The sequence below is a fragment of the Pipra filicauda genome, unplaced genomic scaffold (genome assembly GCF_003945595.2).
Source record: "Pipra filicauda isolate LSUMZ 115617 unplaced genomic scaffold, ASM394559v2 scaffold103_size3290846_pilon, whole genome shotgun sequence".
Classification (NCBI taxonomy): domain Eukaryota; kingdom Metazoa; phylum Chordata; class Aves; order Passeriformes; family Pipridae; genus Pipra; species Pipra filicauda.
Window position 1 is genome coordinate 1,304,615 of NW_024103474.1, and position 23,752 is coordinate 1,328,366.

At 43.1% G+C, this 23,752-nt stretch overlaps 1 protein-coding gene across 2 annotated transcripts in view; it reads right to left on the reverse strand.

Moving 5' to 3' along the window:
* Positions 1 to 20,535, reverse strand: part of USP4 (ubiquitin specific peptidase 4) — a 34,114-nt gene extending 13,579 nt beyond the window's left edge. Inside the window, exons 1-13 of one of the 2 annotated variants that reach the window (XM_027726636.2) lie at positions 20,420 to 20,535; positions 20,114 to 20,271; positions 19,741 to 19,871; positions 16,194 to 16,320; positions 14,951 to 15,096; positions 14,709 to 14,770; positions 8,191 to 8,334; positions 7,453 to 7,570; positions 6,071 to 6,244; positions 5,278 to 5,436; positions 4,241 to 4,465; positions 3,363 to 3,446; positions 2,552 to 2,646 (exon numbers count right to left, since the gene is read on the reverse strand). In XM_027726636.2, coding sequence (XP_027582437.2) covers positions 2,552 to 2,646; positions 3,363 to 3,446; positions 4,241 to 4,465; positions 5,278 to 5,436; positions 6,071 to 6,244; positions 7,453 to 7,570; positions 8,191 to 8,334; positions 14,709 to 14,770; positions 14,951 to 15,096; positions 16,194 to 16,320; positions 19,741 to 19,871; positions 20,114 to 20,271; positions 20,420 to 20,526 — 1,730 coding nt within the window. In that variant the 5' untranslated portion in view covers positions 20,527 to 20,535. The remainder of the gene's footprint in view (positions 1 to 2,551; positions 2,647 to 3,362; positions 3,447 to 4,240; positions 4,466 to 5,277; positions 5,437 to 6,070; positions 6,245 to 7,452; positions 7,571 to 8,190; positions 8,335 to 14,708; positions 14,771 to 14,950; positions 15,097 to 16,193; positions 16,321 to 19,740; positions 19,872 to 20,113; positions 20,272 to 20,419) is intronic. The other variant, XM_039378792.1, reaches the window with a different exon arrangement.
* Between the last annotated feature and the right edge of the window lie 3,217 nt (positions 20,536 to 23,752).

The following is a 23,752-nucleotide window of genomic DNA, read 5'->3' on the forward strand; positions in this document are numbered from 1 at the left end:
TGTTTCCCTTCATTAATCGATACAAAGACAGTTTTCTTTCAGGAACAGGAGACAGAGACATTACTCAGTGTAACTAGTGATCCACCCCACAGCTACAGCACCAGTCAGCACTTGAGGAATTTTTCTGAGCTGAACATTTTATGGACTATGCAGGCAATACAAAACCATCTTTAAGTCATAAGAATCTTAAACTAAGATTTAGAAAGCCTGAAAAAACTTATATAAGTCAGTTTCAACTTAATGATAAGTTTAAATTCACAGAGATCTCATAGGATTCCTCAGACCCTGGGCCAAATGAAAAGAAAAAATGAAAAGCACTTCCTCAAAGGAGAAACTAAAGAAAAATCAAAATTTCTCATAAAGATACTGAAAGCACATAAAATATGCTGTAACAACAACAAAAAAAAAAGCCTTCTGCATATCCTTCATGTGGTCAGTTTGAAAGAGCACGATGAACTAAAAACTTAACACAGCCACGTCCTCTCATGGACAATTTTGAAAGTTTCTCCCAGTGCCACGACACTGTCACAGCCTGCTCACATCAGGCTCTACAAGCAACAGCAAAAGGGTAAAAATCCCTAAAGTAAAAGGGTAAAAATCCCTAAAGTATCACTCAAAACTGCAGCTCAGAAATCCCAAATTGAAGACCCACCCCGAACAATCCCACCTTCGTCCAATTTTAACACGAAACACTGTCTGTCCCTCCTTTCACACCCACGTCAGCAGATGACCTGAACAGATGGAAACCAAAGGGAATTCAAGAACTTTCACACTGCTATTACCATTTCTTGAATGATTTCATTAAATCTTAGAACACCTAATTGCAGACTTTTTATAACCAGACAAGGTAGGTAGATTGTCCACAGTGAATGTAACTCTACATTTTGCCTTTAAAGAAGCTTTGCTGTTTATTGAACAAGTGTTTCTCTGTTGTGTTTTTGAGACAAGACTTCCTTCCAATAAAAGAACGTTGGGTTTTAGCTGTAGTTAGAATATTACTTTATAGATCTTTTTCCTGGCAGAAACACCCACTAAAGGGACTTCCTATGAGTGGCTTTTTCCTAATTCTTGCCCTGGTGCCTGGCTGCTTTCTCTTGCCCCTTAGTGCTGAAAAGATCTTGGAGGGTGTACACGGAAAAACAGGATTTGCAAAACTTCCTCCTGCTACCTCTCCTCTTCCTTGGAGGGTTATTTTTAACTCAGGTCAGTTCATTCACTATGACTCACAGCATCACCTCATTTACAGTTGCCCTGCACATAAAAGGAAGTGCCAGTTGCAAAGGAAAATACACTTGGAGCTGCAGTTCAGCCAATGTTTCCCCCACACCCCAGAGCAGACCTGATTCAGACACTTGTTTTCTGTGCAGGGATATGATGTTATGCCTGTAAGAAAGCAGGGCTTTTTTGCAATTACCATTGTAATATCATGCTTCTTGTTTTTTCAGTGTTTTATTGGCTTTGGAGACAGACTTACCAAACTAACACTTCCCAATACCCTCCCAGACAGATTTCACAGAAGCCAAACATCCTCCCAGCCATCCTAACCAGCCACACCTTTAGATGCAATTGAGGACAACAACAACATGAGAAGACTTTTCAAAACAAACTCCTACATTGCATCTCAGCAAAGAGGTCACACAGAGAGCATGACAACAGAGCAACAAGCAGAATGTCACAGCATCCCACCCAATGAAAGGCTCCCAGTGCACCAGAGGATGTTAGGGCATGTCTTCACAGTGACCCAACAGTTTCATGGAAGCTACAGTCTCGCACTGGAATGCTCTCATGTGAGGAAGACTGGACCTCTGATGGAGGGCTGGATTTGACCCTTCAGCCCCAGGTTCAGTTGTGAGCTTCAAAGTCCACTTTGCACTTAACATGCAAAAGTTTTCAATTTCCAGCTGCAATAGAGGAACACAACTTTTGCTCTCCTCACTGGATTTCAGAGGTGACTGCAGATATTTCATCCACCACACACAAGTAGAACATCAAGCAGAACCAAATCCTCAGCTTCCCTAAGGTCCTTCACAACCACACATTTAAGAAACAAACAGTGTTTAGCACCAGTCAAGAGTCTATAAAGAACCCCCAGTCAGAGTTAGCTGGGTGCTGTTACAGCTATGATGGATTTTGGAAAGGCAGAGTACAACATCTTAAACTCCATGCTCCAAGGCTTTTGGCTGATTTGGAACATAAGAACAGTAAGCCTGAGCTAGATGAAAAATGCCAGTGGGAGCATAACTGCAATCCAGACACAGATTATCATCTCTGAAAGAGGCTTGTAGGATGTTCTAAACAACAGAACAGACATCAAACTAGAAGTTCACTATTACCCAATGGCCATGACCTCCTTTGCATTAGAAAAATATCTACTAAACATTCCACGTGCTGATCTGCTGGTAAGAGCAGTGCTGCATTACTCTAAGTCATGCAAAAGGTCTACAGGAAAGCTTAGGGTTTGAGGGGGGACAGGAGTTGGGTTTTATAACCTGAAACCAAAGCAAAAGTTTTGCAGTATTCTTCACATGTGGTATCTTCCCACTTTACTCACACAAAGATGTCGTCTTTTGGCATGATATGATTTAAACCTTCATCCATTTGGAAGATTTTGTGGAACCGGTGATTATACACGTCTGTCACCACCATCTAGAACAGCAAGTGATATTTGCAAAGAGATTATAGTAACAGTTCACGTAAATTTAGGCAAACTACCTTTAAATTCAAGCAACAGTTTATTCTAGCTCTCTATTTGAATTTTCAGTGCACCAACATCAGTTGTATCTGTTAAGACTGATCAGAAAAACAAAGCAATTAACAAGACCGATTTTACGCAGGTACTGAGGAGACGCAACTCCAAGTCAGCCTGGTGGAAACAGCAGCACAGATCCCAGCATCAGAGTGGCACCAGGCTAGGAATTCAGGCATGGATCACTCACATCTGTAACTAACTGAAATAAACTGAAGTGCTGCACTGGCATCCTAAAAAATACCCCACCAATTAAATTCCCTCTGGAAATGTTCACCTGATCCTTCATTATTAAAAGGACATCCAAGAAGAGTTGGATCCAAACCAGACATTGAACACCTCTCAGTACTAAGAAACTACACTATCAGAAGTGTTGGGGGTGAGGGCTACCTTTCTGTTCCTTTTCTTAAACCTCTCTACTGCACTGGAACTATCAGGATAAACACAGATTGTTTCATGAATCTTCTTCATTTTACAATCACAGCATTTTAACTTGTTAGGGTTTTGTCACTAGTCCATAAAGTTCAGCTTATCACCCATCTTTAAAAGCTAAGCCACCAAAACGCTTCAAGAAGAACAAACATTTATCAAAATTACTGTCTCCATTTATCCTTACATTTTCTGCAGGAACACCAGAGAGTTTGGAAAGTGATTCACACAGATCCGAGATGGCCCCCATCATCGGCACCACAACCCGGTACTAGAAACAAAGAGAACATCATGTTTTACACCAGGCAAAATAAACCCAGGCAAGGCAGGGAGCAAGAAAACAGAAATGAAATTTTAAAAACTCTTAAATCTTTAATTTATAGGAGTTCAGCTCAAGTTAAGGTCACAGCCACACACTTCAAGATCTTTTGGATCTCAGGTCTACCTTATAAAGCAGGGATTTGGAGGGAATGAAAGCTTTGAACAGTTGGCCTTCTGCTGTGATCAGGCTCAGCAGTAGTAAAACCCAGGAAAAAAAAATAAAATCACCAGACGCAGAAGCTTGCTCAGAACACAAAATTGCTTTTTCTTTATGTGATATAAAACATCTTAGAACCATTCTCTCCACTGCCGCTGGAGGTCAAGTCAAAGTTCTTGAAAGACATTGAAATACTGTCAGTCAGTTCTTCTAAACCTGCATCAGGGCATCCAGTCACTCTGCGTGGGCCCCCCACATCTTGTTCTTCTCTGTGGCAAGCACAAGGTTACCTTAGGGATGCATGGGCCCATGTGAAAATCAAATGGGGGGGAAATTTAAAATCAGTCTATGGAAAAGGCTTTAAAAGCAAAAAGACAATTCTTCTTTTTTTTTTTTTCTTACCAAGAGGGACTGGTTTTTCATTTCTGTTTGAAATTCAGAAGCCTTACCCATTTAGAATCATAGAATATGCTGAGTTGGAAGGGATCCATCAGGATCATCGAGTCCAAAGCTGGCCCTGCCAACTTTGAAACCTAAGAGAAGGGCTGGGATGACTTCAAGAAATCTGTGTCTTCAAGAAGCCTTACCTGGACAGGTCTACGCTGTGGGTCTGCATATACCAGGGTAACTTCCATGAGACGATCTCTCCTCAAGGGCAGTGGGAGGGTTAAGTAACAGAAGGGATCAAAGGTCACAGAAACTTTAGAGCATTTGGGACAAACAAGGGTAGACTTGAAAAGACCATGAAAAATATCCACAATGATAGAATCATTCCTCAGCCTATGATTCTCCCAGGCCTCTTTTGCCACCTCCTATAAAAATATAAATAAAAAATTATTAGAAGATATTTCTTTCAAAGATTTCTATAACATGGTGAGCACTGGGATCAAAGAAAACTCAGGAAATTGATACTGATGGGTAAATTACACAGGAAAGGGGGTCTACCAGTATGTCCAGCACAACACACTGGGATTTCTTGGAGAGAAAAAAAAAGATTAAATAAATATACTGCTTCTTGTGGTGTTGCCACATGCACTGTATTGTACAAGAAAAGACACACTGCCTGTTGAGAGGAAAAACAACCAGTCACATACACTTCCTAAAACCAGTTTTTGCATCTGGCTTTTCAAGGTTCTTAAAGCACTTTTTCACCCAATCCACTTACTCTGGACTCTGCAGTTGTCAGTATGTTGCAGTTGTGTGACTGTGACAAGCCATAAAAGCCTGATCAGGGGAGTATGAGTTCACTGAGGCAAAGACATTTCACCATTATGTGTCTGATTGCATGAGAGCAGGGTGTTTGCCACCTTTGGGGGAACAAAGTGTCTGCAAGGGGCTCACATATCAGTGCTGACTGGGAAACAGGATAGGAAAAGGCAGGAAAATAAAACAAACAGAACAGACTTTTTGGGTCTCTATAAGGAAAACCTCATAAGAGAATTACTTTTCTCCATTTAGGTAGAGTGCCATGAAGCATGACAGGGTTCTCCCATCCCAGGTACACCACTTTGTAGGGAGGATGTTCGTGTGGCCTGTGAGCAGGAAGGCCAGGAAGTGTCCCAGAATCCAACTAAACACCCTGGGAAGCACCACCTGCCCTGTGCTCAAGTAAAGGGACCCATACCGAATCAGGTCTGCCATTGGCATCCTTCAGCTCCAAGTAGGGCTTCTTCTTCACTCTGTTCAAATCCTCATGCAAGCCATCTAGAAGAAAAGCCAAGAGCTCCTGGGAATCTTGCTGCTGGTATCCTGAAAACTGAGGAGCAAATCGGCCAACCTGTGTCTGAAACACAAAGGCAAGAGTGAGGGGGGTGAGCATTACCTGTGTGCAGAAGATAGAAATAAAACCACTCAGGTCCTGGATTTTGCAGAGATCAACTCCCACTACCTTGTGTTGGCAGGAGGCCACAGGGAACTGGATGCTAACACACTAAAGGGTGCCAGAACAATTTTCCCTTCTACTTTCAGTATTTCAGCTGAAAGCAACTCTTCACACTAAAGCAATGAGAAATAATGTTACAGACTCTGGGGATGCATTTTGCTCTCCACTTTTATAATTTCATTTTTTAGATTTGTACCTTGCACATCTTTTCTCACTGATCAAAGCTCAGAGCTGGCAATTCACATGACCTGGTCTAGTTTTGTTGCAAAGATCATTCTGATTCATCTGTAAACAGCTCTCAGGCTTGGAGGTCATTTACTAAGTAACACCAAGAGCAGCAACCAACTCTGAGGAATGACAGTACTCGTTGGCAAGTTCCTGCCTGTAGCCTGGAAAGCATTTATACAGAACATGAAACAACACTGAAGCAATTCTGTCCTTACTGCTTTCACAACAACAAAATGTGTGGCAGGCACATCAGCTTTCACTGTTCCTTCTGTCTCAGAGCTGTGCTCCAAGAACATGACACACTTACTTTAAACATCCGTGGGGCCACGTGGGACTGTCTCCCAGACCACATCTGTTTAATGAGCTCCGCGTAGGCTTCTGCAATCTCTCCCCTCATCCCCAGTGGGTTGTTCTGATTTATTTCAGCTTCATATTTATCTTCCAGGAAATAATCAGTCAGAGGAGGAGTATTGCTCAGACACTGAAAAAGCATTAAGGAAATGAACTTACTGCACAGGGCAATAAATCTGTGTGACAATGAAAAAACAAATTCAAATTTCACATCAGAACGTGTACCAAGTTAACGAAACTGGTGAGACCTAATTTGAGTACATGTTTAGTAAAAGAAAAAAAAAAAGAAAGAAATTAAGGCAGAAATTTGTATTTGAAGGACTGACGACTAGAAAATTAAAGCCTAATGTAAATACAAGAAAGAAAGTAACTGGTCCTTAACATGATTAGTTTGCATGACAAATTAAGCTTGAAGTGCATTTAGATTAAGTTACTTTGACAATGAAAATTAATTTTAGAAACTCTGTCCTAGCTATGAAGTCCAAAAAAGCATAAACTGATTTAAGGTTACCACGGTACAACTGAAAATACAGTCATGTTGAACAAAAAGAGGGGCAGTCCAAGTTTATTGTGGTACCCTGAATACCACATGCATAATGCATTAGTTATTTTAGGGCCTGTTCTATCTTTCAAACCTACCACAGAGTGACTGAAGTCATTCCACAGTGTTTGTACCACACTAAAAGTTTGCCCATTGCTTAAATCAAAGTTCATACAATTTGGCTCACATTTTGTTTAGACTTCTTAGGAAAAAACTATCCCTAACAAGTTTCTGCATTGTTTAAAATGAAGAAAATAATCCCAAGCAATTAAGTTTAAAAGTAAAGAATCAATTATCAGCTTCGCGTAACTGTTACAACCTCAACACCCCACACAATGACCCTGAACCTTTCCTGTGGCCATACATACTCTTAATTTTTCAAGAATCTTCAAACATGGACCCAGAACTGCAAGCAGTGACCTGCTCATGTCGCTTTTGCAGCCCACACGTGTCAGAACATCCTCCATGTCAGCCCATTTTTGGCAGAGCACAGCACTGGGACCTTATGTTACAGCTGGGCACCTTTCACTGCTTCCCCCACAGCCTGTTCAGAAGCCACATATTTCAGATCCAGTCCCTAATACTGTAATATGTTTCACAGTACTAGTGTCCTGCACATAAGCCAAACTCAATATGAATTGATTTTTTTTGTCTGGGTTTTTTGGATTTTATGAGTTTTGGGAGGTGTAGTCTCCTCACTGAATCACATTAAAACATCCTTTTATTTTCACCAATTTTAATCCACAATCTCTATGATCTTTCATTTGATTTTAGAGAGGGTTCTTTCTAATTCTCACCTGTAATGCAGAATTCATGAAGCAGGTGTTTCCAAGGTTACTGAGTCCACAAAGTCCAGGCTGTGACAGGGAAGCACTGTCCCTGCAGTTGTAAGAGTTACAGACAAATCCAGAACCTCTGGAAAAGAAGACAGCACAGTGAACTCCACAATGAGTTTATCAAGTCTCAATACTACTTAAAAGTCACAGTAAACACAAGTCAAAAAACTGTTTAATGAAATTGTTTAACCAGACTATGTGTTTCTGCTGCTTCATAGTGGCTAACACTGAATACCAGGAACATGAAGTGTACCTGCTAACATTGGAAACATTAATCCTTACACAGTCTATTATTAATTTATGTCTCATAACACATAAATTTCCTCTAAGTACACAGCACACTATCCTAATGCAGCAAGAGTCTGTGTAGTACAGAAAGAACAAGAAAATTCTCATCTGTACCTGGAAAGGCTTCTACCAGAATGGCAGATGGAGAAAAGAATATAATCCCTTCCCTCATACCCCCAGTCCCCTCAAAATCAGGCAATGCTTTGGCAGTTAGTAAGCTCTGGAACTTTTGCAAGTGAGCAAGGAAGAGCAGAAGGCAGTGGCTTCCAAGAGCAAAGTCTGATAAACAGGTACACAAGAGAGGTAGAACTCCTCACAGGGCACCATCACACTCCTTTTCTGTGCTGGCAAGGATGCAAGGGATTATTCACACGAAGGATGGAGAAACAAAAAGAACATTCCTGCTCTTACCCCCTGCCCAGGTGGGAGCTGTTCAGTCCATAGGAGTTACTGCTATCACCGTTAGTAATGACAGAAGTGGCAGACACTGAGGAATAAGAACTTGATGATGATTTTGAAGAGGTAGTAAAGTTTCTGCTAGTTGCAGTGCTTGATCTGGGAGAAAGGAAAAAGAAGTAGAAACAGTGCTACTACTTTTTTCATCCCCAACCCCACCTCCCACAAAAGTCCAAGGACTTGCCACGCTACAGTTAGTTACCCCACGCAGAATTTACTGCTTTGATTGTGCAACCACACTTCCAAACACTTGTCTGGAACAGAACATCAGGAAAAAATTATCAGAAGCAGGAGCAACAATTCTTGCTTAAAGCAAAATCTGGGTTCTAGACAGAAGTAAGTAGCAATTCAGATGGTGTGAGTGAGAGGGAAGCAAGCTTTAAGTTTATCAGTAAATCACCTTGAAACAAGCAAGCAAAACCCCCTAAATCTTAACACCAAAATACACTCAACCAGCATTAAAAAGTGACCCACCTGACACCCAGACCACCCATTCAAACAGAACATTAATCAGAAAGAAGATAACCAGGATGGGCACAAAGCAGTTTTTTCCTTAGCCTGGCTGATTCAACTACACTGTGGTACAACTACACATTGCAGACAAGACACACCATTATGTACATGCAGCATGCACAGCAATCCTCAGCATTTTGAGACTGGAGATATTGAAACAGATTAAAAAAGGTCATATATCCCAAGTTTATCTGGTTGTGAATCCCACACTACTACTGTCCTCACCCCCAGAACAGAACACAAGACCAAAAAGGCATTAAGGTTCAACAGTGTCCTGACATAGACAGCTCCATAAAAAAAGCAAACCTACAAGACAGTAATACACTAATAAGCTTAAATAAATTATTTGGACACTAATTAATATCTCTACAGCAAGAGCTGACTGGGAAATGGTCTATTCTCTCCATCTTTGCCCAAATAATGTAAAACCAAAAGCAAAAAGTGCAGGACACCAACAGCCACTCAACAGTGGCTACTACCCCAATGCAGAGTAGAGTGCCAGCAGAGGACAGGGCCCTCAAGCTTTGGCTTGTCCACTTATCTTTTTTAATGTGGTACTCATTCTCAAATGATGCTAACTGAAAATGTGTATTCATAGCTCAGATGGTGCTAAAAGAACTATGTTGGAAAACCTCTGTGGGGCAAAAACTATGACAATGAACAAGCCATAATGGCCATGACAAGGCAGAACAGCTAGACAGCCTTCAAAGTTTGGAAATATAACAGCAGTAAATACCAGCAAAATAAACACAGAAGTAAACAAGTTACAATAGGATCTTGCAGATGAAAACACCCAACTCAAACACCATCAAAACCTGAAATATGTTAGGGAAAAAAAAACCAAACACCAGCCAGCACAACCAGAAAGTACACTGGAAAGTATCCTAGAAAGAATGAGATCTACCAAAATAACTAAGGTAACCATTTCTGGGACAATAAATGCCCTTCTGTCATTGCATGTTGGAGGTGGGACTTCTCAAGATTACCTGGACACAAAAATAAGTTCAATGAGAGAACAAAAGGGGTCTGGACTAAACAACAATTATCACACTCATGCTGGATGAGTTTCAAGGGTCAAGAATAAACTAATTTAGCTAACAACAGCATGTAAATCTGCTCAGACCACATTTTAAAAGTTTGAAGGAGTGAATTATCTAGAAGTAAAGAAGGGCAATCTAGAAAATGCTAAACTTGAAAACCCAGCATCTCTGCTTGACACATTTGATCCCAGTGAGAGAACAGAAAAAGATGCTCAGAAAATAATATGAAGAAAATCTATTAGGGAAAAAAAGAAAAGGAGGGCAAGCTCTTAAGGGATTTCAACGTTTCAAGTAGAAGCATAGAGACAGTGCATAATCAAGAGTCACATGGCAACGGAACAGTCACAAGCACTTCAACAGTATCCCACACACACACAAAAAAGCTAAGAAATATGGGGGAGGATAAAAAAGGGATCAGAAAGCAAAGACAAGACACAAGTCACAGAGTGGGGGAAGGTCTACCTACAAAGACATCAAGGGCCTCAAGCGAATTCCTGTTAGAAAATTGCGAAGGTTCATATAAGCAGTAAAAAAATAGAAGAGAGGCCAAAACAGCTTTTCAAGCAGGGAGACAAAAAACCAAATCAAATACACTTGGGAAGATAAAAAAATTCTAAGTACGCTTACATTTTACAAGTTACTCATCTATCTGTAATATCTGAAGGATCCAGTAAGCACAGCTGCTCCCCCTTATTTCACAAGATGTTCACAAAGGGAGCCATGATTCCAGGTGAAGGGCATAGAAAGCAGCTGAGAAAAACATTTTTCTCTGAAAGCTTCCCATTTTAAGCCTGGGAAGCTACTGTCAATGACCCCACAGTACTGCAGGCTCTCAAGAAGACTGCCTCATTCACATAGAGGTGACAACAGAAGTCCTGGATGCCAAGTATTTATCCCCAGTGCCCCATGTGTCACAGAAACATGAAGACTTTGACTGGTCAAAGGCATCTGCCCTCTCCACTGACACCTCTCACAGGATGTGACTTCTGCTCCCTTGGAAATGGAGGCCCCAAGACCTTGCTCTGAAGGAAAAGACAACTGTTATTTCTTCTTTGAAGTTTGTGACTTAGAACCTTCCCAAATGTTCTGGGCTATTCAGTGGGTTACCACTGAAACTACCCTCAGTTTGCTTTGTTTGCTCTTTGTATGCACAACAGCCACTGGACTGGACTGGAAGGTGCCAAGCTCCTGCAGCTTCCCTTTGACCACCACAATGTTTCTGACAGGGAGAAACACATTCATTTACATCTGATCAACAAAACCTATACAAGAGTAAACTATAGTAAAGAAAGGCTTCATATAACCATGCAACAGTTCAGGGCTTGAGAAAGTAACTTCACAGCTTTGAAGACAAGACTCCAAGGTACAACTGCTCAGTCAGTCTTCCTGTTTAAGCACAATTTAAGTCTCTCAAATTAAATCCTGTCTGAGCTAAAATACACCTTCTAGAAAAAACTCCCACCACAGTTTCACAGTGGCCAGCACCAGCCAATCCAGCAGAGCACAGATAAACTCTCCCAAGGATCAATACCCCTTATGGTCAGAAGAAATGTGCATTTCATGTGCAGCACAACTTCCGGCTTCATCATCTGGACATTGGTTTTTGCTCATCTCTGTCTGATGCCTGGAGAGTTCCTTCTTCAATTTTCATTTCTCATATCCCATAGAAGCCTTTAAGTGTTACAATCACCTTTTAAATTTCTCACCAGTATAATACTTTAACTACCAGTACAAAAACTCTTTGCTAATTCTTCAACAATTCTCTTGGCTCCTTCTGAAACCTCTCATAGTCTACTTTCCAAATTTCCTGACAACCTCATGGGACATGATCATTTCCACACACAGTTTTATTAGTGTGCATCAGAAGACTTTTTTGGTAACTGGTACACCAATTCAGGAGAATTGGTACTCCCAGGAGACTGAACCAGGACTGGAATCACATTCCTACAGAGTCCAACATGTATTTGGGGCTCATGTTCTTCACCCCATGTACACAACTTCATCTCACAATACTGATGCACATTGCCCCTGGCTGCAGGTAAAGACAGCTGGTTTATGTCTCGCTGTAAAACATGTCAAAACCCCACATAAATGGCAAGTGAGGAGAAATCTGGACAGTTGCAGCATAAAGAGGACAAGGTCAGATTAATCTAGTGCAGAAACTGAAGCCATATGGTTGATAAGCAGAAAAACTGCTAAGCTGAACAGCTTGAAAAAATACTGTAAAAGGAAAGAGAAGGATAGAAAAAGTGTTTCAATTGAGGGTTCCTTCAGCGTTTACAATAGAATTAGTCCTCTTCCTTTAAATTACCAATAATAAAATACTAATACTGTGACAAAAGGTTTTTGTCAGAGTGAGAAAAACTAGGATTTCCATTAAACTGACAATAAGAGATTTTCATTTAGGAAGTTCCTACATGCAAATGCCTCCTTATCTTATGTTACACACTTAATGCTCCTCTGCAAGCTCGGCATCTGCTACAAACTCAAGCACTTCAAAGTCAGGGAGTAAAGATCTGCACACATAATATTTAGCCCAGTGGCTGAAGGGGTCCTTTAAAATCACACAGTGTCAGGACACAGTGCCATCAGTAAACAGAAGAGCAGAAGAGGAAACAGCAGGAAAATTCTAGCTCCAACCAAAGAACCAAAACGTATTTTACTGCTGAATATTGCAAAGGGAGGCAGACAGTTAACGAGGCACATGCTAAATACAACTTCACTCCTGTTTTCAAATATACCACCTCATGGAAAAGATGCTATTTTTATAGATCTAACAATTTCTTGTTTGCTTTTGATAAGAAAATGATACCCAGGATAAAAAAACGTGTGCTAAGGCTGAGCTGGAACTCTGCTAGCTCAGGATTTTATTTTGGAGTCTTGTAAGTAACAAAGAATACCAAGTTCCACAGAGTCATTGATACAGTCTCCCTTCAGAAACAAAGTTCTGAAATTCCTACAATGAGTATAATCAATACTGTCTTCTGAAACCTACTTTAGTAGTAAAAATGGTTTCAAACTACAAGAAGAAATTATTTTTGTTCTTTAGGGAGCAGCAAACTAACAAACAGGAGTGGCCAAGCATAGGCCGAATATACCACCCAAGGACTGCTGTGGAGTTTAAGAGCATTTTTCCTGTAAAATATCAGCCAGTTGATGGCTGGGGAAACACACAGAAGGGCTGCCAAATGTGGAAAAGCTACTTCCTCTGGTAGGGGCCAGTGCCTCTGACAAGCAGCAAATGATGTTGAAAAACACTCACTACACAGAAACCACCCACCCCGGAGTCACCTTGCACACAAGTGCTGTGAGCAGTGACTGACATGAATTCCCAGCTTTCCAGACCCTCTTTAGGCACACAGGCAATGATTCAGATGATCCCCATTTCTCTACCAACACTCTATTTGGTTTATGTCATCAAAACTCTAAATTTGGGGCAAACTCTCTCATAAGCTTCTAGCATTAAAGTGATGCAGCTCAAAGGAAGAACACCAAATATTGAAGTTCTCCATGGTGTTGACTAAACAGTATTTTCTCCAGATGAGAAACAGAACATTGAAGGTGTCAATGTTTGCCTGAGATAGGATTAAGCACAAGTACAAAAGAACAGGTAATCTTGTACATATGACATAGAACAATTCTTTCAGCCACCATTATCAGCATCAAGTCAAACACTTTCACAGGTTTCATGTTATAATAAGCAAATATTCATTTTTTTGCCATTGGAAAATATTAATCTGCATACCAATAACAATTTTCATTTACTTATCACTGGAGATTGAATCAAAGTCTTTACACAGCAGACTTGCTGTTGAAAAAGGACAATTCTGAAGCCTGGGAATGCTACAGGGCTTCTTTTTAGCTTTGCTTCATGTGGAAACAAAACATTATGATCTGGTCTTGCACAGCTGTCTCTCTAATGCTGTCAACCAGTACTTGAGTAGGTACATGATATGAATGTTTAGTTGCTTTTCACGTGATACTCCTATAGAAAGTTCACTGTAATCCCATCGGAATTCTAGTGATTCATTTACCCAGTATGATCTCTCAAAAGTGTTGTTTCAAAATAGGTTTCACTGACCTACCTGATCCATTCTTCAAGTTTAACACTAGTGTTATCTTGACCTCAAATGAGATCACTTGGCAGCAAGTTCTGTAAGTTAACTGTATTGTACAGAAAAGCATCATCAATACCAAGACTGATGGCTCCCAGGATGGGAACTGAGTAGGCCCATCAGACCAGGAAAAAACCTCAAATTCTGCTTTCTGTAGCAGGACTTGATACGAGCAGTTCCTTATCGTTCCAAGCAACTTCCATTCTACACCATTCACTCTATACATACATTATTTTACCAAGTCCCCCCTCCTACTCATCTCTTCTCTAAATCAGACAGCAGCAAGAGGATCTGTGTCATATTTACAGGCTTCTACGATTGCCTCTGGGGGCAGCGGGGTTGGTCAGCTACTTATCTACCCTTTTAAAGGGGGAACTCCCAGAACTCTGAGCATTCACTACTGGCAGCTTTGGAAATACACTCAAAGATCCTTTCTGTCCTACAACAGTAAAAGACAGATTATTTGTTTCTCCGTGCAGTCTGCAGAGGTAGCTTTTTAAGTAGACCAGTTCAATGCAAATGGCACTTTTGTCTTCTAAGTACTATAGAAACCCTAAGCTATTTAATCCTCACACAACCTACTGGAAACAGGCTTTCAAACAGAGGCATTTGCTAAGACAAGGGACCAGCAACGGAACCACTGAAGAATATTTATATTTGAGATTTTCTCTGCTTCAAAATAACCAAAGCAAAGCAAGCCACAACAGCCATTGATAACCAGGCTTCCACAGAGAACACGTGGTCACTAAAGCCTAGCAAACAAGCTGGACAACATAGCAGAAGCCTTTAGAACATGCTTGCTTACTTTGCCAGGAAATGCTGTCCAGGCCACGTGCCATCTTCATTTTTCACTTCTATTAGAACCACCTGAAAGAGAGTGCAGGTAATAAAGGTAACTGCAAGTCTGTTACACATTTTGCAAAAGCATTAACAAATCACATTATCAATGTTTGCTCAAAGCACACAAAAGCAAGTTAAAAAAAAAGTACACGAGACTGAAAAGAAAAAAAGAAAAAAAATAAAAAAGAGAAAAGTTATGCCCCTTACCTGACCCTGATAGAGCCCTGCATCTTGCACTGTGCTATCCAGCTTGCTGAGCTGCTCGTAGGTGTTACTCATATACCTGTTCCATAACCTGGTTTCCTTCTCAGCTGGGATATTAAATAGTTTTCTCATTTCTTTCTCGATGGTAGCTGTTCAGGAGGAAAAAAAAAAACAACACCAAAATTCCTAAAACATGAGTGCTCTTGAAAAATAACAAAGGCAAAACAGACATTCTACATCATTGATCCTTCAAGTTCGTTTGAGTAGAAAATGTATCATGGAAGTTATGACTGCTCATACAACCTGTCTAATATTAGGTCTGAAAGAATGAAAAACTTCTGTTTTACATCATGTATATGCCTGTCAAGCCTTCAAATCAATAAAGTGCAGAACACATTGAGAACTTTCTGCCCCAAGGACAACTTCTATGAAACAGTCAATATTTGACAACACAGGCTCAAGACAGGAGTGTTTTCAGTTACTCCTGTCAAGCCAAACTGAAAAAAAAGCATCTTTATGGACATAGAGGACAGCTGACAATTCAGCATTTTCACATGTGAAAAATATAGTAATGAGAGAGAGAGAGAAACCAAATTTCAGGACAAGAGAAGTGCAGAAAAAGCCAATAAGAAGATGTCTAAAATATTCACACACTAGGGAGAAGGAATTGTAGAGGAATCAGAGAATCAACTGCTTTACATGAGTGACATGGATGTTTAAGGACATGTTAAGCCATGTGCTCCATAAGCTCTCAACCAGAACTCCCTGTGTTGCACACAGAAGCACTGTGGCTGGAAGAAACTAAGGAGGTTCCTAGTCCAACCATCCTAAGTCAGGGATCAACACTGAATTCAGACCAGGCTGCTTGGGGCTTATCCAATCAGGTGTTCAACATTTGCAAGGAGATCCCCACCCCTCTGGGCCCTGCTCACATGCCTTGCTGTCCTAATATGGAAAACCTTTTTATTATATTCAGTTGGAATCTGTCCTGTTTCAATTTACAACTACTGCCTGTTGTGACTCAGTAAACAGCCTGACTCCAAGTTCTCAGTAACCTCTGCATAGGTGCTACGAGGTTCCCCCAAAGCCTTCTCTTCTCCAGGCCAAAGGCAGCTCCTTCAGCCTCTTCTCACACACCACATGCTCCAACCCTGTCCAGTTTAACAGCATCCTTCTTGCTCTGGGGGTACAAATCACCTCTTGAAGCTGTGCTCTGAGGCTGCCTCATCTACCAGAGAATACTCACCCACAGTATCTGCTTTGCTGAAGTGGCAGCTGACGACATTGTCGGGGTCGCTGCTCTTGCACAGCTTCAGCTCCAGGAGATAAACTTCAACCTTGTAGTGCTTCACAAACAGCCCATACTCCACCACCTGCAACACAGAACAGAGCAGCACAAAGCTGAAATCCTGGGCAGTCCTCTATGGTACACTGCTCTAAACAATGCAAGCTTCTAAGAGTCTTGAGAGTCAAGCCATAAACTGAACACTGTCCTCAGTCCAGATTCAGTCACCTGTATCAGCTTGTTTGGGGGGTTTTTCTTTTGTTTTTAAAACACAGGAAATCCCAGTGCTTTCCTTCCACAGTGCAAAGTTCCCAAGGTCCCCCATCGCAGCTGAACTGATAGTGTCAGCTAATTATCCTTGAAAAACATTTGATCACACAGAGAATTCTAGAAAAAAATTATCTTTTGCCTCCCGCCTTTGGCTAAGGTTTACACAGAGAAGGAAACAAGCCTGGAACACTTGGGCAAAATCTTTTCTATTAGAAGAGCACAAGACAAAGCATCAATTGTTTTTCTGCATGGTACACAGAATCTGCCTCATTACTCTCTCCTTGCAAGAACAGAAAAAAGCCTTTGAAGTTGTTTTGATGACATTGCTTTACTTCAGAGTAGTTTTCAAATCAATTTTGCATTGGAGAGAATACTCCAATAGGTGCATTTACCCACCCCAGGATATTCCAGCACATTTTTAGAAACGTTTTCTCTAAGACTGGAAACCACTTTTCACCTACACATCATAAGGCACACTGAGCCAGAAAGAAAAGCACATTCCACGGGTCAGTTATGAGACAACTGCAACATAACAGGAGAAGAAAGAAAAAAACCCCACACCTCAATTATCTCCCGGGTTCTTGGCAGCTATAAAGCCTCTGAAATTGAGACCATATTTCATTGAACAAGTTGGTATAGTTTTTAAGAGTAACAGTGTTTGAGAGGCCTTTGGACAATGCCCTTAATTTGCATTAAGTTTCAGTCAGCCCTGAATTGGTCAGGCAGCGGGACTAGATGATTAAGTCCCTTCCAACAGAAATATTCCATTCTATTCATGTGACACCAGACTTGGTATGAGCTCCATCTTCAACATTTTACAGAAAAAAACTTCACCCAGCTTTGAAAGGAAACAAACAACTAAGTGAGAATTACACTAAATTATGCTTCCCTCTTCTGAGCTTTTAGAGGGTTGTGTTAGATATGCAAGGTGCTTTAAAGGTAAAAAATTAACAAACACATTTGGAAAGATCTTCAGTATTTTGCTGTTACAACAGAAAGAGAAACTAAAGCTCCCTGGTTCAACAGCTTCTTGATAGGCAGAGTAGACTTTTTTTAAGAAAGCAAAGGAACCAAATCACAAGTTCTCCATTTCTTTTTCAGAAAGAATTTCACTAAACATGACTTCCTGTTCTCCAGTATTACATAGTTAGGAACAAATAAAGAGCCATATTCAGAAATGGAAGAGCGCCTTCCAAGAAGTTCCTGTGTTCATTAGGATGAATGAAGGGTAAGAAGAGTCTCTAATCACCTGCAGATGCTTTTTAAACACTCTCTGAGCAGTCTGTTTGTTCTCTGAGCACAACAATTCAACAGCTGAGGAAGCACATTAAAACACTTTCTAGTGGGACTCTATAGAAGACTGATCAAAAATATGGTTTGAGACTATCAAAAGAAACCTGAATCACAAATAAATCTAATCTAAGCCTCCTGTACTTGTTTTTGATCATCAAACACAGAAATGGAAGAAATATCGCCTTGTAAAATCGAAGATGCCTGAAAATTACTTCCCAGATCCTACTTTTATGGTTATTTCAATGTATGAATTACAGTTGATCCAGCTTTAGGAAAAGGCTTAAAGCATTCAAGGACCACAAGTTTAAGTGCTTTACTTCCAGTGCTACCTGGAGAATACTGTAACCAGATCCTTCCCATGTTCTACTCAGGTGCAGCACTGCAGCTTCTGTGTCCCACTGACCCACTCTGTATTTTGGTAAGAGGCTCTTACATCCCACAAACCCACTATTCTGCTACATTTCAGCATCTTTTTAGATATAAAAAATCCACTTCGGTTACCAGATTGACATTTAATAGAGACAATCTCATAGCAAAACTTTAAAAACTGACTCTTAACTGGACCAGGATAACGTGGCATGTTCTGTCTGAACTCTACCCCTTGGTAATTACAGTGTTGAAAGTGGCATCTGATACCCCAAGAAAAGGAGGCTCATACAGTTAAGCCTGTCACACAAGTGTTTCCCCAGTAGCTCCCAAATCCCTTGTCAACTTCTAAATCATTCAGAAAAGGGAGTGTGCAATAACAGGACAGGCTTTGTGAAATCAATTAGCCAGTTTAGGAAGGAAAGCATCCCCACTGAGAGAGGCACTGATCAGTAACAGTTCCATTCTCCCTCTCAGTGCAGACTTGCTATTCCTCAAGAAGTTCTCTGTTTATCTAAAACCACATCTCCCTTATGTGCTGTAATTCTTTCCCACTTCCCTGCTTCTTGTTTACACGGGAGTTCTGTCTACTCAGCTGAGTGAACCGAGGGTCACCTGGTGATCCCAGTTCATTCAGGGGTTCTGAAGATGTCAGATTTTCTCCTTACATACCATTTCTAGCCCACACTGATTGACAACATTCCACTACCACTGATCAGCACAAGCAGGCCTGCAAGAAAGGGATCATAGTTCCTTTCCAGTGCCACACTTTCCTGGGTCTTGCACACCTTGAAGCAACCCTTACTGTAACACAGTGCTACTTAAATGTAAGAGATACTAATTCTGTTCATGTATCAGTGCTATTTCACTTGGTGTAGAGATTAGTCTTTATGAATCCCCCAGACTGGCACTGCTCAATTTAGTCCCTGCAAAAACACAAGACTAAAATAAAACAAACAACCCCTTTTGCCCATAAACAAGAGTCTGACAGATTTCCAAAAAAGCAACTTGCAAATTCCACCTTCTGGAACTCAGAACACATAAATTACTGTATTTGCCAGACAAAAGTGAGACTTACAGGACAAAATCACAAATATGTCTCAAGATTTTTGAATCACAGAATTTTGGAAGAGAAAACAAGAATCACCTTAAACTCCAGAGGAAGTTCCTAAGCCATCTGTACCAGAAGACAATTTATTCAAATGCCTCATTCTGTCCTGGAAGATCTACGGGCTTGACCAACAACCTGCATTTGTCAACAAAGCACAAACTATTCTATGCAACTTAAAAGCACTGCACCAGTCCAAACAATCATTATGTAAAAAGTTAACCAGGACAAGGTTCATGGTTCTCACCCTGAATAATGCATCAACTGAGAACTCCTGAATATTCAAGCATTTAACTGCAATATAGGCAGGTCATTCATTCAGATAACAAGGCAAAAAGACCTCTTGTTATTATCTCCAAAGAGCTGCTGAGGATCCTGTCTTAGCTGATATCTACAAAATAAACTGTCTAAGTTTGAGGGAGAACAGAAAATGAAACCAGGAGGAGGAGAACTTGATTCACCCGTACTTACCTTCCTCACAATAGGCTGCTGCCCGTCTATGCAGCCATACCACGCTACTAGTTTGTTCCAGGCTTCAGTGGGCACCAACACGTAATCCAGCTCATCAATGAGGTGTTCTTTCAAACTCTGAGTTTCCGGATCTAAAAGGGAGACAGAGGGCAGAGCGTTCGGCATCAGACAGCACCTTTACATCCCCAGACCCACACACGCGCTGCCAGGGCGCCCAGGAACCCCAGCGCTGCCAGGGCAGGCAGAGCCCCGCCGGTCCCGCACGCACAGGGCGGTGCGGCCGTGTGCCCTCTCCGAACACCCGGCTCCGAAAGCGAAAGCAGCGCAGGGAAGTTCCCCGGGCGAGCCCGAGGCGCGCTACCCCAGCACTCACCGTCGAACAGGCCCGAGTTGTCGATGGGCCCCGGGAACAGGCCCGCGTTGTCCACGGGCCCCGGGAACAGGCTGGGATCGCCCGCGCCGAACATCTCCCAGTTGTCGAAGCCCACGTACTTCTTCCACTGCTTGAACCACCGGCTCTCCACCAGGTACCTGCAACGCACGGCCCCGCCCGGCGCGGCCGCTCAGCGGCGGCGCGGCCCGGGCCCGCAGGCCCCGCCGCCCGCAGGGGAGGGGGACGGGAGATGGGGACCGGGAGGGAGGGAGAGAGGGAGAGGAGGGGAGGCCCGTCCGCGCTCACCAGGACTCTCCGGGCCGGAGGGCCGTGGCCAGGAGCGGCCCCAGCTCCGCCCGCTGCGCCGCCGGGTCCGGCCGGGCCCGCTCCGCGCCGCCCGCGGCCGCCGCCATGTCCGTGCGCGAGACCCGGCGCGGGCGGAGGTCGGGGCGCGCGCGCGCGCGCTCGCGGGCACGAGCGCGGGGAGGGACGGGACCCGCCCCGCCCGCGCGCGCCCTGTGACGAGAGGGTTGGGCGGGGCCGCGCGCGCCGTGGCGGCGGCCGCCATGTTGGGGCGGTACCGTGAGGGGCCCGCGGGGGGTGCGGGAGTCGCCGCCATGAGCGTCCTACCCGGGCCGGGAGCCGGGGGCGCTGCGGGACTCAGCCCGCGGGGACGGGTCTCGTCCCCGAGCAGGGTCGTTCCCGGCGCAGCCTCTTCAAGTGCTTCAAATAAAGACACACCTGCCAACACTCTGTTCCCTTCTGTCTCTGCAGCAGCACCAACCCAGTGAAAGGGGCTTTTATCACTGTTAAATATTTTTGCTTAGCTTGCCTGAGAAACTTGCCAGTCTCACTGTTGAGTGAATTCTTTGTTTCACCATCATTCGCCAGACCTGCTGCCAGCCCACTGCTCTGGGCTCCACACGCCTTGTGCTTCACTTTCTCACCAAGAGTCTTCTCCCTGAGCTATGGCTCAGTGTTTTCCACAGGCTTTGAAGATTAAACCCCATTCTTCATAAATATTTTATTCTTCTCTCTCCCGGGGTGGCCTCTGCGAAAGCAGGTGGCAGAAGCACGTTTGTTGGACTGTGGCTCCACTTTCTCTCGTCCTTCAGGGAGCACACTGGTCAGGGTATGGGTTGGGGAAGGGGACTTCAAATTGTTGTGGTAGCAAACAGGAGAACAGGTCTGAGTAACTGGCTGGGAAGAGCTCAGAGATTTTTGAAAGTGTCTCAGGAGAAAACTTCAGGCATTTGTCCCTCAAGTAGCCCATCCTGTGCTGTTCAGGGAGCCTGTCCTTGAGAAGTGGGAGAATTGGGAATGACAATTCAAACTTTTAAACATGCCTTAAACTGATACCCCAAAGAAATCCATTCACCTTATGAAAAAAAAAAAAAAAAAAGAGGCAGGGGTGATGTGCTGAGGCTGTGACTGCCTGCACCGGGAGAGTTCTGGTAGCACCATAGGCTGGTGGGCTCTGCCTCCTGCCAGCAAGCTGGGCAGTGCTGCAGCTGTGGGGTAACACGATAAAGGGCTCTTATCTTTCTGAGGGCAAGTCAGTTTACTTTACACTGAAAAGACCATTTTCTCCTTCCAGTAAGTGTTAAGTGTTACTTATTCCAGTTTTCCTCAGAGGACCGGCCCCTTTGGGCTCTAACACGCCCTGTTATGGCAAGGGTGGGTGTGTTTTTAGAATGAGTCAGCTATTCTGAGATTGTGTTTACATGGCTGACCTCACTGCTAATGAATTACCTGCTTCTCACAGAAAGTGTGGTAAACAATTAAATGGTTTCATTCAGACTTTTCTGATTCAGAACAAGGAAATTATATTGTTACAGTTTCACTGTAGACAGGAGTGTCTCCATTCTCCTCAAGCACTTTCAGCCATTTGACTTCTTGCTCTTGCCTCCAGCTGAACGATGGCTTGCAAGAGTGGCACTGACAGGAGCAAAGCCCTCTCAAGTGCCACACAGCTGGAAGCAGGTGTTTCCTACTTGCCTTACAATGGCAATGATCAAACAGGGTGACTGAAAGCTGTCTTAAAACTTACTGGGTGCAAAAAAGCTCAGCAGGAGGAGAAAGGGATTCTAAATAGCTGAAAGAACCTTGAACAGGCTGAGTAAGGATGGTCTCAGACTCCAGCATTCCTGTTCAGAAGAGGCTTCTGAACACTACATCTCACCAGCCAGGATTTCAGGAGATGGGACAAGGTTTGGTGGGCAGAACACTAGGGAATGTGGGAGAGAGAGGTGGGGAACGGAAGGATAATTTTCCTTGGAACTAGTTAGCACTCCTGACAGCTTCAAATATCTGAACTTGTTTAAAGATTTAAGAAGTTGGTGGCAACCACCAGCAGCTAAAGGGGGGAGGGAATCATTTGGATGGGAGAGAAGAGGGGGCAAACACTTTCTGGAAAGGAGAGAATATATGGAACTCTCATGGGTAGAGGAATGGAAAAGCAGGGGAATACCGGCAGAGGGATTAGCTGCTTGCAATAAAAGTGTAGAAAGAGCAAAAAATAGTGTAGGAGTATAGATTTGACAGATGGGAGATGTTGAAAGGACAACATCCTCAAGCCAGGGAAGCACCCAAGTGTGCTAAGGTAGCGTTTATTTTAAGGTTTCCCTCTGAGTCAGTCTGTTTCTCTCTGAAATTACAGAAATTACAGAAATAGAACTGGGCTGTTTTATAATCCCTGTGGAATCGCCTGGGATTATTCATGTCTCCCCTCAGCACAGAGCTGCTCCCTGTAGTGAAACATCTTCATCCCCTCTGGTCACGACACCAACCAAGGTTTGGATGCGAGATCCTGTGTGGGGGCCGTGCTCAGCTGCCCCTGTCACTGCCAGAGGGCTCCAGCCCGTGCCCTTTGCACCACAGCCCACTGGAGCCCAGAGCCAGCTATTCCAGGGAATGTGAAACGTGCCAGGGAATAACAAGGCTGGGTGGCTTTCATCCACACTGCAGAGTTCCTGCTGGTGTGCTTACACTGGGAAGGTTCATTTTCCTGCTAGCATGGCTGATTTTCGTCCTGGAATCGCGTCACTGTGCTGCTGCTGGCACGGCTGGATCTGTTCTGGAGCTGTTGCTTTGTTTTTCTGCTCGCACAGCCCCTGCAGCCGGAAGGTAAATAAATCCCTTGGCCTGAATAAGCACAGTGTAAAGTGCCTTTCTGACCAGCAGGGTCGGCCAGAGGCCCTTTTTGGCAGGGTGGAACAGCAGCAGGTGTTGGGGTGTGCTCCCTGTGGCAGTGGGGCTCAGTCAGAGCCTGGTGAGGAACTGGCAGAGCAAAGGAGGCCCCACTCAAATGGCTCGAGTTTGGTGAGTCAGGATTGAGGAAGTGCCACAGCTCACGTTGAGAAAGATTTTTCAGTGCTGTGAGCTCCTGCCGAGAGCCCCTGGGCTCTTCACATATTTCAACATCCTGCATTAATGAGGGAAGTAGACAACTGAAAAAATAATCCCCTAAACCATATATCATCTGCTCTAAAGCTGAAATAGCTGCTGAAAACATCCTGTTTTTTTCTACGAAGCTGCACTGGAAGTTAAAAAATAGCCCAGTGAGGATTGTGCAATCTGAATTCAAAGCTCAATGACTCAGGGGTACAGAGCGGTGCCAAGTGGAGGATCTGCCCCAGT